Source organism: Perissodus microlepis, chromosome 23 (genome assembly GCF_051167445.1).
Source record: "Perissodus microlepis isolate ML-2025 ecotype Zambia chromosome 23, ASM5116744v1, whole genome shotgun sequence".
NCBI lineage: Eukaryota > Metazoa > Chordata > Actinopteri > Cichliformes > Cichlidae > Perissodus > Perissodus microlepis.
The window spans coordinates 40,652,261-40,666,648 of record NC_140482.1 but is presented as its reverse complement, the minus strand read 5'-3'; the positions used below and the strand labels follow the sequence as shown (position 1 = coordinate 40,666,648).

At 41.3% G+C, this 14,388-nt stretch overlaps 1 protein-coding gene across 1 annotated transcript; it reads left to right on the top strand.

The window, feature by feature from the left end:
* Nucleotides 1–915: 915 nt before the first annotated feature.
* tnni3k (TNNI3 interacting kinase) lies at nucleotides 916–14,386 on the top strand. The gene is made up of 25 exons (XM_084922022.1): nucleotides 916–1,024; nucleotides 1,246–1,354; nucleotides 1,530–1,615; nucleotides 3,539–3,636; nucleotides 3,907–4,017; nucleotides 4,091–4,189; nucleotides 4,286–4,424; nucleotides 4,611–4,755; nucleotides 4,837–4,941; nucleotides 5,034–5,128; nucleotides 5,216–5,365; nucleotides 5,444–5,527; nucleotides 5,613–5,669; nucleotides 6,184–6,276; nucleotides 6,359–6,416; nucleotides 6,512–6,706; nucleotides 7,415–7,519; nucleotides 7,606–7,658; nucleotides 8,829–8,881; nucleotides 9,983–10,115; nucleotides 10,451–10,560; nucleotides 11,700–11,759; nucleotides 11,850–12,019; nucleotides 12,957–13,036; nucleotides 14,082–14,386. The coding sequence occupies exons 1-25, from the start codon at nucleotides 985–987 to the stop codon at nucleotides 14,159–14,161; spliced, it is 2,508 nt and encodes an 835-aa protein (XP_084778148.1). The 5' UTR covers nucleotides 916–984; the 3' UTR covers nucleotides 14,162–14,386.
* Nucleotides 14,387–14,388: the final 2 nt, after the last annotated feature.

The window sequence follows — 14,388 nt, the reverse complement described above, 5'->3', positions numbered from 1 at the left end:
GAGTGCTGTTGCTTTTCTCTCAGTTCAAAGGTGTCTGATTATTCTCTTCTCACCTCTGGCATCAAAGAGGCATTTTCACCCAGAGAACTGCAGCTGACTGTTTCTCATTTTCAGACCATTCTCTGTCAATCACAGAGATGGTTGTGTGGGAAAATCCCAGCTAATCAGCTGTTTCTGAAATACTCAGACCTGCTTGGCCACCTTCCAGTACTTAAATCACTTTTCTTCCCCATTTTGATGCTCAGTTTGAACTTCAGCGGGTCGTCTTCACCGTGTCTATGGCTAAATGCGCTGAGTTGCTGCCATGTTTTTGCTTTAGAAGTTTGTATTAATGAGCAGTTGATTTAATATAGTGGCTGGTTAGTGTATATTTTTAATAATATAGAAAGGTGACAAAACAAAGCAAAATTATAGTCCACCTTAATATTAAATGGTTATAATACTTTTGTATGTTTTTTATGAAGTTTATTGTTTTATTGTAGACCCATAATAGTATTTTTTTTTCTCTTTTTTTAAAGTGAGAAATCTGCATACTTATACATCACTGGAGATATTGGATTTTCTTCTTTATTTGAGTTTTTTTTTTTTTCACAGACTGCAGAGTCCAGCAGCATTGCTTCTATTTACTCAGTTTTTCCTCCATCAGTGAAGAGGAGCTACAGAAATATATAAAAATAAAACTCCCACAAAAATCTGAACATCAGTCATGTTCAGATTTGTGAGCCACTCAAAGGGACAGTGGGACACTGTAGGACACCAATCACCTGCTTTGTTTTATACTGTACATATATACACACAGAGGGGAGAGAGATCAGTTGTCATAGTTGTTAGGCATTCCACTCAGTAGTGTTTATTTTTAGCTCATGGCTATGATCCCCTTTTGATGTGGACCTGTGCAATTGTGGCCGAGGGAGAGATTGTGTTCCCGTCTTACTCTAGTTCACCAAACTATACAGCACAGATAAAACGAGAAGGACCCCCTCAATGGGAAATTACAAATCAAGACCATCTCAGACATGTACAGGTAATGACTTTTTTTCCCACATGTATACACATGACTGATAATGAGGTTTGCATTTGAAGGAGGGACACCCAAGAGCATAGGTTACAGTTTACAGATACTGAAGCTGCAAAAGGCTATGTGTATACTCGGTAGATTGTTGAATATATGCCTAGATAATTAGAAATGTAAGATAAAATATTACATTGTTATTAATGTTCCACCTTGATGATGGTGTTATAAAGATGAATGGAAGAAGAAAGTTGGCGAGTCATACTCTGTGATCATTGAGAAGTTGGAAGACGACTTCCAGCTGAAAGACAGCGAGCTGGTGGATCTTAAGCTCGCTTTCAGGTGACAAACTCTTTATATTTCTGTGAGCGATCCAATCTGTATGAGTCACTATACGAACTACATTTAAGCTGACGTGCACTGTTCCTCTGTTGGAATCCCACCTAGTTTGAATAATTCTCTGTCAGTGGTTTTATATCGTTCACAAGCAGGTGATGTTGATTTTTCTGTGGCTCAGCTCCGATGAAGCTTTTCAGAAGGTGAATGTGAGCTACCGAACAGAGAAGGGGCTGTCGCTGCTGCATCTCTGCTGCGTGTGTGGAGGTATGCATGACTACTAGAGCCTATTAATAACTCCTCAACAAAATGTGACGGTGAAGGGAAGGATTACTGTAGCCTGACGGACATTATTGTTTGTGGTGTAAGCAGCACAGAACTAAACAGAATTGAAATGAACTGTGCTGTGAAAAAGTATTTGCCTCCTTCCTGATTTCTTATTTATTTTTGCATACTTGTCACACAAGTTTCAGATTCAATTCAATTCAGTTTTATTTAAAGAGTCGCCTCAAGTCACTTTATACTGTAAGGTAAAGACCCTGCTAAGAGAGAGAAAATTCCAACAATCAGACGACCCACTATGAGCACGTGGCTGCAGTGAGATGGGGAATCTCCTTTTTAACATGGAGAACCCTCCAACAGAACCAGGCTCGGGGAGGGGTCGATATCTGCCGTGACTGGTTGGGAGTGATCATCAAACAAAAATAAATATTAGACACAGATTACCTGAGTATATAAAAAGCACAATAACAATAACAAGATTCCATTTATAAAGTGGAAAAAGAAGCCACCAAAACCTGCCTGGCTCTACATGAAGAAGTAACTGCCCCTAAGTCTAGTAACTGTTTTTTACAGAACTGCAATCAAGTGTTTGTTATAACTGCCACTGAGTCTTTCACAACAGTGTGGAGGAATTTTAGCCCACTCTTCTTTCCAGAATTGATTTAATTGAGTCACACTGGAGAGTTTAAATGGTAAATGGACTGATTCTTATATAACGCTTTTCTACTCTCCCGGAGTACTCAAAGCACTGTATACAACATGCCTCATTCACCCATTCATACAAGCACTTCTAAACACAAGTGCAAACTACATTCACACTCCGATGAACGCATCGGGCAACTTGGGGTTAGTATCTTGCCCAAAGATATTTGGCATGCAGACTGGGGAAGCCAAGAATCGAACCACCAACCTTCCGATCAGTAGCTGATCTGCTCGACCACCTGAGCCACAGCGACCCCAAGCACGAAGTTTAAGCATGAACAGCCTGTTTGAGGTTGCCAAAGCATCTCAGTCTGTCCAGCCTTCCACCACTTCTAAACCTTTCAGAGGTGGGTTTGCTGGTGTGTTTCAGATTATTAATCTACTGCATAACCCAGGTGCAATTGAGCTTCCGGGCTGGATATTCTCCTTTGGGATTTTATGGTAGAGCAGCATTCATGGTTCCATCAATTACATCAAGTCGTCCAGGTCCTGAAGCAGGAAAGCAACACCAGACTATAACACTACCACCACCATGCTTGACTGTTGGTATGCTGTGTTAGTTTTACAGCACATGTAAGGAGACTCAAACCTTCCAAAGTCTTGCTTTTGTCTGGTCAGTCCACAAAATATTGGGATATGAGACGAGCTTCTGTGTTCATTTGGTCAGCAGTGGTTTTCTCCTGGAACTTTCCCATCGATGGCATTTTTGCCCAGTCTCCTATTGTTGAATATTCTTCATTTGTGGATAATGGCTCTCGCTGTGGTTTGCTGCAATCCCAAAGCCTTAGAAATGACTTTGTATTCCTTTCTTTAGATCACAGCTGTGCTGGGGTCACTGTGCTGCTTTTTCAGAGGTTTTTCCAACTATTTAAGTGATTTCCTGATTCAGCGGATCTGGCAGTAATCCAGTCTGGGTGTGGCAAGTGAAATTGTATTTGAATTTGTATTCAATTGAGTTAACTGTGTCTAATATTAAATTTAAGTTTAATGATCTGATATATATATGCAGAGAACTAAGAAATGAAGATGGGGGCAAATACTTTATCACATCACTGTACATAAAGGTTAAATATAAACGATAAGTACAGAAATGCAACTAAAGGCTAGAACTGTGGTTTCTCTAGTTTTTCATTCCAGTCCACCCTGTTATTTCATTTGCAGTAAGAGATATTTCACTGGTGCATAATGTGACATATTTGTGTCCAGGGAACAAGGCCCATATGCGCACCCTGATACTCAAAGGCCTGCGTCCTTCAAGACTGACCAGGAATGGATTCACTGCTCTCCACCTGGCTGCTTACAAGGTGCAGAGAAGTAAAGGGCAGTAACGTAAATTTCAAGGTGGAACCGTGTCCATGTCTTGCTTTTGTTATGCTATATATTATCTGGTTGATAGCTTTCTAAATTTTTACCACATGGTGGAGTGCAAGTACACACAAAGGTACTATGGACATAGCTTCATGTTTTTAGTTATTAATTGTGATAATACTGCAGATTAAAAATGACATATGCTTATATTTAACCCTGCAGGATCTGTGGAAATGCAGTGTTACTGTTTTATTTGCATGCTGCAGGATAATGCTGAGCTGGTGACTGCGCTTCTCCATGGTGGGTCAGATGTGCAGCAGTTGGGATACGGTGCTCTCACAGCCCTTCATGTTGCCACCCTGGCCGGGCATCATGAGGTGAGAGAAAATTATCAGCCGTTATGGACCGTGTTGATTTCGTACCTTGACCTGTGGCTATTTCCACCTCCAGGCTGCAGACATACTTCTACAGCACGGAGCCTATGTTAACGTTCAGGATGCTGTCTTTTTTACCCCACTGCACATTGCTTCCTACAATGGCCACGAGCAGGTAAACTCCTCATGTTAAACTTCATGTGGGGACAGCATCTTTGTAAACACCTGTATTTGTACTCTGGGCTTCTTCTGGTCCTCTCCTGTTTTGTAGGTGACGAAGCTGCTGTTGAAGTTTGGGGCAGATGTGAATGCAAGTGGTGAGGTGGGTGATCGCCCGCTGCATCTGGCTGCTGCCAAGGGCTTTCTTGGTATTGTCAAACTGCTGATGAGTGAGGGAAGCAAAACTAACGGTAGGACCCGAGACCTTGAGAGGGCTCTGATCAAAATTGACATGGGTTGATGGTCTGTAAGAGAAACTTGAAGGTTGATATATTGATACAAAAGCATTTAAGCTTTTTCCCTTCTTCAGAAGCCACAGAGAAGCTACTTGAATTCTAAATTTGAATTTCCTCTAACATTTGTATTCTCCCCAGCAGTAAATGCCCAAGACAATGAAGATCATGTCCCCCTCCACTTCTGTGCTCGTTTTGGTCACCATGAAGTTGTCCGCTTTCTTCTGCAGGGCAGCTTTGATGTACAGCCTCACTCTGTGAACATCTACGGGGATACGCCGTTACACTTGTAAATCATCTGCAGTGTTAGAGGTCTTCTCTGAGTTTTTGGTACATGACATGAATTGCAATGAATGCTATGTTTCATCAGGGCCTGCTACAACGGCAAATTCACAGCCGTGAAGGAGTTAATACAGTACTCTGGTACAGACAGTCTTTCAAAGGAGAACATATTCAGTGAAACAGCACTTCACAGGTATATTTAGCTTAATTTATAGTGTGCAAAAACACATTTCACAGTGAACGTATTGCTCTGAGGTGATGTTAAATTCATATCTCATGTCACAGTGCATGCACCTACGGGAAAGATCTGGAGATGGTCAAATTCTTGTTGAGCCAGAATGCCATGAGCATCAACTATCAGGGCAGAGATGGACACACAGGTGAGACCTCGTTTACTAATTGATTTATTAATTTCTTACAGTGCACTGAGTTTCATTATTATCTGTGTGTCCTGTGGTGTTGTTTAGCTCTGCACAGTGCCTGTTTCCATGGCCATATCCGCCTGGTACAATTCTTGTTGGACAGTGGTGCAGACATGAACCTTGTCGCCTGCGACCCCAGCAGGTCCAGTGGAGAGAAAGACGAACAGACATGCCTCATGTGGGCTTATGAAAAAGGTCTGCTTAGACTATTATGAGCTCGGCAAGCTTGGAAAGCTGAAATAAATGTTGCTGCTCACTTACTATTTTTTCCAGGTCACGATGCCATAGTCACCTTATTAAAACACTACAAACGTCCAGATGACTCTCCTTGCAATGAGTACTCTCAGCCAGGAGGGGGTTAGTCACCACTTGAAATATATTATCTGGATTAAAATCCCCACATAATCTCCTGTTAACGTGTCTGAATATGCATCTCTTCCAGATGGCTCCTACGTCTCTGTTCCGTCTCCTCTAGGAAAGATCAAAAGCATGACTAAAGGTACTGAGGTGGAGTGAAGCACAGCTGATTTCCAACATCGCTGACAGCTCACGAGGCAGTGCACGTCACGTCTGCTGCCAAATGAAGGGGTTTAGCTGCTGATAATAACACTTGGTGTCTTTTGCTGTGAAATTGGGGGTGGTGTAAACTACAGATGCGTCTCCAGCATAATAAATTGATATGAATTTGATAAAACACAGCTTGAAACTGTGTAAATATCAACGTTTGAAATTGGAAAGCTACATTTCTGGGAATGATATGAAGGTGTCAAATGTTTTACTCAAGCCAAAATTAATTGATTTAAATGTATTTTAATTGCTATACATGCTATATGTGCCATCTATCCTGTGACCATTATAAGAATGTTATTCGATTTAAACCTTTGCCATGCTTTTAAAATAACACATCAAAATAAAGTGTGTCTATTGCAGGTTCAACAGGAAAATGTGCAGGCATTTAACATAAGCAACATTGTGCCTTGTAGGGTTAATGATTATTTAAATTTTCTTTTCAGAGAAAGCAGAAGTTCTTGTGCTCAGGGCCAGTCTTCCATCTCACTTCCACCTACAGCTGTCTGAGCTGGAGTTTAATGAAATTATTGGATCGGGTGAGTCTATTTCCTGTTGTTTCCCCCCCCCCTCCATCTAATGTGCTTACAAATCTGATATTATTATGTGTGTCCCACACAGGCTCCTTCGGAAGAGTCTACAAAGGCAAATGTAGAAATAAAATTGTCGCCATAAAGCGGTATTTATTCACACAGCTGACGATATGCTTTTGGATTCATCTATTAGAAGGTGGAAAGAACTAATTGACCCTTGAATCTTTAATGTCTTCTGTAGTTATCGAGCGAACACGTACTGTTCAAAGTCAGATGTAGATATGTTCTGCAGAGAGGTTTCCATCCTCTGTTGCCTCAATCATCCCTGTATCATCCAGTTTGTGGGAGCATGTCTGGACGACCCCAGTCAGTTTGCCATCGTTACCCAGTATGTGTCTGGAGGCTCATTGTTCTCCCTGCTGCATGAGCAGAAGAGGTGAGGAAGTTTTTGTGAGTTATTTTGGGAATTATCACGTCTTAGCAATTTATCTGAAACCTTAACCATACACTACTACTTAACTCTAACCTGGATAGCATAAGTTAAGAATCCCAATATGGGCCTTTACTTTTTGTCTCTAGCCTTCGAACATTCTGACTGAGTAAATCGATTTGTGCCAGAACAACATAAATATATAAAGTATGCACACACAAACCCAAACAGTTCAGTTAGAGCTCTCCTCTTCTTCATGCACTGTTACCGAGTCATCTTTGCCATTACATACAAACTCAGCATTATAGATGTTACATACGTTCTACTATCTATTTCTAGTAATCTACTTCCAAATTTAAAAAAGGAATCCTAAATAACTTAGTAGAACTCTGGTGCAGTGAAGTAAGTAATAATCGTCCTTATAAACAGGTTGTAAAAAGAGGTCAGACTACTTTAGGTAGTTACTTTGAGGGGTGTGCACGGCGCAGTTGACTATTTCGGGTCCCATTATCATCCTCGGAAGTGTCCCCTCGCCAGTCTCTTCCCCTCAGCCTGAATCATCATTGATCCAGATGAAGTGTTCTGCTAACTGTGTGGCCAGGTGATGTCTTTATAGACTGTCCTATTGATCTGTGTAAAGAGCTGTGTGTGATTGGCAGGGGTCATTGATCTAGTACTAAGTGGTTGCTGCTTTAATGATGTGTCAATGGACAGGCTTATCGACCTGCAGTCCAAGCTCATCATTGCCATTGATGTGGCCAAGGGCATGGAGTACCTGCACAACCTCACACAGCCTATTATCCACAGGGACCTCAACAGGTAGGTGCCACAGTGGAAACGTATATGCTGGAATGGAATTGGAGAATAACTGTTGTCACTGCAAATAATACATGTCTTCCTTCTAGTCACAATATTCTGCTATATGAGGATGGGCACGCAGTGGTGGCTGATTTCGGAGGTGAGGCCATAGATGATGTTTTCTTTATTCTTTTCTATTTGTCCAACTGAAATGTTACAAATGTTATTAGCAACAAATAAAATAACTTCCAGTAACGTGATAAATGTAAATGCTATTAGAACTTTTCCAATCATAAGCTGATTTAAAAGGTCTACCTTCCCGACTTGGTTTTCAGTCGCAAAAAACACGAGGAGAGCTGGTTGTAAAATTAGCATTGACCCATCAGCAGGACCGGTAGCTACTCCTTTGTGCCAGAAGGAACTGTCAGAGCTCCGCAAACATGACCTCCACTAGGCTGCTCTTGCATATTTCTGAAGCAAATAGGCGCCATTGGTGGACCTGCCAGTTGGGTTATTTTCTGGAAAATACCAGTGGAGCTACACGGTGATGGGGTTCAGCACAGATCCCACTAAAGGAAGTTGTTTCATGCTAATGGAGTCGATGTCCAACAGTTTGATTAGAAACATGCGTATGAGAAACCTGGTTGAGGCTGTTTTGTCGGGCTCTGGGAGTGCTCCTGCTGTTTATCTTTTCACAAAGCAGATACTGGTCCTCCTGCTGGGTTAATGGGCTCCCAGTGTTGCTTCCATACTCTTGAAACCGTGTTGGAAGACTCAGCAAACCTTAAAAAAATGTATTAGATAAAAGTTGTCTTGCGAGACTGCATTAGGGATTTTTAAAAAACTCATCTAAAAAGCTAGCAGACGCTTGATGGCTAATTTCTCGCTTTAATTTTGCAGCAGTGGTTAAAATTAGTACGTTTAAAAAAAAAAGAAGGGCTAGCACTCATTTAACTCAAAATCAAAATAAAAAAAAAAAGTCCTACAAACAATAAAAGATTTGGTTACAGGCTGGTCAATGCTGACACTTTCTGCTGTTCCTACAAACAGATCAGATCCATCCACTGAACCGAGGTTTGATGGCCCAGAGCTCCAGTCGAGCATATACATTTTTAACCAGTCCATCAGAAAAGTTTATTAACAATAAAATCTGCTCTTGATCTGTTCAGCACACTTAGCCTGACTTGGTCTGTCATGACGAGTAGCTCAATACTTATCTAATTCTAGGTTTACTTACCCAGGAACACTTGTGCACTTGTGCTGCTGTTACTTTTCATTTTTCAGCCTGTAAATTGCGTGATGTTATAAATGTCGTTGCCTCTCTCTGCAGAATCCAGATTTCTACAGTCTGTTGAAGAGGACAACATGACCAAGCAGCCAGGGGTCAGTGCTGTTTGCTCTTTCACATTTACTGGATGACAGGCGCAAATTCTCATGGAATGAGTTTTCTCCCCTCTTTAGCCAAATAACTCTGACACCATCTGTGATAGGTTTGTAGCTTGAACCTATTCGCTGGAACGTTGAAGACAATATAATTACACAGCAAGCAAGACACGAAGTAGGCAAAGTTCTTCATGTTTCTCGTGCACGGGAGAGAACCGGACAAACGCCGTTCCTTCGCTTGACCCCAGTTGCTCTTGTCCGCTCCCCCGTAACACTGCTCTTTTATTGAGGTTACATGAATATACATAGGTTCATTAACATATGACGTCTACATACAAACAAAGAGTACCTTGCCTGTGCGTTGTGTAAGTGTGTGTGTGTGTGTGTGTGTGTGTGGGGTCAGAGTGTGACCCCATAAATGACTTCCCTAAACCTGCTGGTCTGGAAGTCCAGCAGTTCATCTAAACAAAAGGCACTTAGCCTAAAACAGACATAGATACGTTTATCCTACCATAAAACAATAAGACAAGGTACGACCTCTCCCATGCTCCCAGAGTGCTCTCTAATGCACACAAAGCTTGCAGACTATCAAGGATCAAACCTCTACCAATCTACAACTAATTATAAAACTCTAAGCATATATAAGTAGATATTTCTAAGCATAAATGACAATCAACAATACAAAACCTAACAATCTGCAGCATCCATGAAAGACTGAGTGACTTTCAAAATTTAAAGATAAAAAGTATAAGCTGTTGTTTTGTTGGACTTCAAGTGAGTGCTTTCTCTGGCAACTGCCATCAATTATCTGCCAGCTAAAAAAGAAAAGTGCCTTCATGCAGAATTTGTATGAATGTGCTGACTCAATACCTCACAGTGCTTGGCCTGCAGTTTGGTGTTAAGTGTGTTTCATCTCCAGGGAGCTGCCTGTTATGATGATCTACTTGCCCTTGCTGGGACACAGCGTTTATGTTTTTAATTGGGCTTCATTTTGTTTGCATATGTGTGTGCTGCCATTAAAATAGACCAAATCTTAAAATACATGTCCGTCCTCACCTCTTGAGCTTTCAACAACCTTTATCTCCACATGTGTTTTGGCAGAACCTGCGCTGGATGGCTCCTGAGGTGTTCACCCAGTGCACTCGCTACTCAGTGAAGGCGGACATGTTCAGCTACGCCCTCTGTCTGTGGGAGCTGCTGACAGGAGAAATTCCCTTTGCTCACCTGAAGCCTGGTCATTTTTCATCAAATGAGTTCAAACAGAAGTTAAATCAGTGACATCTTGTATTGCAAAATTAGTGCCCGATTCATACATTAGCCAAAAGACTGTCCACGTGGTATTTTAGAGTTTCAGACTTTTCAAGAAAAAATTCAGTAAATGCAAAGGCATGAGCTAGCTCATCACCTCAGTGCAGAAATGTCTGATAATTAGCAGTAAACAAAGCATGCATACATTCTACTTGCACTACAAACAAATACTAAACACCCCAAGAAAAGTAAAATAGATCACAAAAGCAGTTCAGATAACACTTTTTACAGCTGAATTTAAGATATTTGTTTTGTCCTTAGCTGCTGCAGCAGCAGACATGGCCTATCATCACATCCGGCCTCCTATTGGTTACTCCATTCCCAAACCCATCTCTGCACTTCTGATGAGGGGCTGGAACTCCTGCCCAGAGGTAAACGGCCTGATTGTGCTGAGAAGTAATTACTCGGATAGCAACTTGTTCTTAAATTACAGCTCGTCAGGATATATTCAACTATTAAGAGCTTTATTGTATTAAAATATAAAATACTATGATGTCATCCATATTATATCAGCCATTACTATATAAACATAACAAGGCTGTGAGAGTCACAGGATGCTGAGTCAGCTGCTCCTTCAGTGCACAAGCAGCAGTAATGAATGAGAGAAGCTGATCCCCAGATGACAGATTATTGCATCGCTGTTCACATTTAGGAGTACTCAGGACACTGATGATCCTCCCTCTGTGCTGTGGTGTTTATAACTAGCTGGGATTCCTCTTCTTATCTTCCCCTTAATGTTATCACACGGCTGATCATGCGGGCACATTTTCCTCTCAGTGGTACATCGACTTCCTGTTTGCTAACTAGTTATCTGTTTACTTTTGTGATCCGCTTGTCCCACTTCAACGTCATGAAAGCATTTTATTTAACAAGAGCAGGCTGCCACAGGATCTTACATGCAGGCTTCTCTCCTGGTGCCTCACCTGTGCAGTACACTGGTTCTCACGTGGTTTTCAAACTGGGACATGCTGTACTGTATAGATTTCCAGATGAACGGCCGTGACATCTGCGTAATTTAAACTTGTTGAAAGTGCAAACTGTTGCTTTTGAAACATACATATGTACATTTAAAAATTTCTTAAGTCAATAATAAATTGATTGCTGTAAAACCTTTTGAAAACATAATGTAGGGAAAAGGTTTTTAAAAACGTGTATTCCATTTTTATATATCTTTAAGTGTTTCCTAAATGTTATCCTACATTTTTTTTGGTCTTGGTTTCAGTCATTGACATGCAGACAGACGCTCTCTCTGGATGTGATGTATAATTGAACAGCTTTGCAGGGTGGCAGTGTTTGTTCTTTTACAGCGAGGCGAGAGATCTGAGGGCTGCTTTTAAAAGCACAGGTCACCTTTGCCTCGTGTGTGGGTGGACTAAAATAAGCAGAATATACACGCCAGTTTTGGAGAGAATACACCTGTGCATCTTTTTGGGGATATGCCTGATGCTGAGTGTTTATAAAAATGCTAAAATAAATATAGTTTCCTTTCTTTTTTCTTTTGAAATTTTAGGACAGGCCTGAATTCTCTGAAGTGGTTTCCAGCCTGGAGGAATGCCTGTGCAATGTTGAGGTACATAATCTGCCACATATAATTAAATGCCTTCTGCTGTGCATGACATGCATGTTGTAATAATTACATTTTCTCTATTATGCATCGCAGCTGATGTCTCCAGCTTCCAGTAACAGTAGCGGCTCCCTCTCTCCTTCCTCCTCGTCTGACTGTCTGCTCGGGCGAGGAGGACCCGGCCGGAGCCACGTGGCCGCCCTGCGCTCTCGTTTTGAACTCGAGTATGCTCTCAACACTCGCGCCTATGCTTTCTGGACCCAGAGGTAAGACAACTCGAGCGTCTCCTTAAACAGGTGGGAATAATTTACTGCACAGTAACCACACTCGCACTCATTTGGTCCTCTACTGCTGGCCAAAGCCCACTGTGGTTAATATCTTAATTCTCTAACATTTCTTTCTGGCTAAGATGGACGCGTTTTCTTTAGTTTGCTAGCTTTCTAAGTTTCTGATTGCTCCTTTGAGAGCACATCCCTGCCAAGGCCATAAAGAAAGTTGATCTCGAGCCAAACCAATATTTAGAAAAGGCCAGTTTTGAGATGAAAATTTACAACAATGTATATGTGAGTATATACAATAAAAACTTGGCTTGCAAGTCTCAAACATGTCTGGGCTTATTCGACAAGAACATGTGATGTAAAAGCAAATCCTGTAAACACTTTCAACAACTGTCATGCTGATAACAAGCAGGCAAATTGAGCAACTCCATTCAGTGGGGAGTAGAGTTGCTCGGATACCAACCAGGAAACAAAGGAAAGCAAATGTAATAAAACAGTCCTGTCATTCTGACTGTGAAGGAAGTTAGACACTTGTCTTTGAGCTTGTTTGTGTGTGTGCATGAGAAGAGTGAGAGCCTGGTAACAGTCAATATGACCCCAATAACAAGAAGTGTGCTTGATATGGTGGAGTACTGAAATTAGACAAGGCCCTCTTTGTAAATATTGTCCTACAAAAAAACCCTCCTCTGCAACTTTCAGCCACATTTAGTTTCATGTTTCACAGATCGTAAATATATTGTAAAAAAGCGAAAAGAAAGCGAAAGTAGGCAGCTATTGAGTCTGACATTACATATTGAGTTTCTTTGCTTGGAGCTGCCTTCATCTCATCTGTCTTTCTCCCTGTAAATGCAGCAGTATATATTCCAAAGTATTGTTTTCCAGTAGATTAATGAACAAATGCTGAGGATGTTCTTTTTAATTTCAGTGAGCGGCGCAGAGCATCTGGAGGGCTTTCACTGGAGGAACTAAGAAGGAGCATGCAGTTCTCTCCCATCGATCGAAATGGTTTGTGTGCTTAACACAGACTCAGTAACACTGTCTGATTACACAAATTGCTTTTTAAGTAGATCTCTTGCATTTCAAAACTTTTGTGTTAGTGCTTGTCATCATTCTGAACTTGAATGTGGCCCAATTTTTAACCCGTTTTTAAAGCGGCTGGTTTGGTATACAGTCACTGGCCACTGCATTAGGTACACCTGCTGATGCAATGCAAACCTCTAATCAACCAAGCAAATACATTTAGGCATGTAGACATTTTAAAGCGGACCTGCTAAAATTCAAACCGACCACTAGAAGGATGAAGAAAGGTGACTGAAGTGATTTTGAATGTGACATGGTTTGTTGGTGCCAGACTGCCTAATTATTTTCAAAGCTGCTAATTTACTGGGATTTTCTCAAACAACCATCTCAAGGGTTTATAGAGATTGACCTGGAAAAAACAGAAAATACCCAGTCAGTGGCAGTTTTATGGGTACAATGCTGTGTTGGTGCCAGGCGTCAGAGGAGAATGGCGTGACTGATAGGAAGGCAACAGGAACACAGATAACCACTTATCGATCGTTGCTCAAGAGTTGGCAGTTCGTCTTGTAATCGGAAGGTTGCCGGTTCGAGCCCCTACTCCGACAGTCTCGGTCGTTGTGTCCTTGGGCAAGACACTTCACCCCAGTGTCCGGCAGCCTCGCCTCTGTCAGCTGTGACTACAATGTAGCTGCCATCACCAGTGTGTGAATGTGTGTGTGAATGGGTGGATGACTGAATGTAGTGTAAAGCGCTTTGGGGTCCTTAGGGACTGAGTAAAGCGCTATACAAATACAGGCCATTTACCATTGCAGCAAAGAGCCTATAACAATAGAGAGAGTCACATTATTGGTAATGTTTCCTTGAGTCAGCTTGTTGAATCTATGGCCTGAAGACTTAAGACAGTTTTGATGGCAAAAAAGAAGAATTCTAGCAAGGTGTATCTAATGAATTGGCCCATCAGGCCTTGATCTGTTATTTGTCCTTCTTAACCACCACATAAAGAAAAAATCCTTGTTGTTCTCATCCTCAGGGTATGTGTCTGATCCCATGAGCACCATGAGATTCTGTTCTTCCCTCAGCAGCAGCGGCAGCTTTGAGGAAAGTAACTGAACCCTCCCCGAGCTCCAGACTCTGTTATTATCATCTTATTAATACAGATAGTTGTGTATTTTGTGACATTTTTGATGTAATAAATAAATCTTTAGAAACTGCATATGATGATAATTGAGGTTACCTGTTATTTGGTTATAACATACAGTCTATGCATGATCTGTTTGTGAACTGAAACTTAGTTACACTGTTTTTTAAAACAACGTTTTCTCTTTATTCTTGTTCTT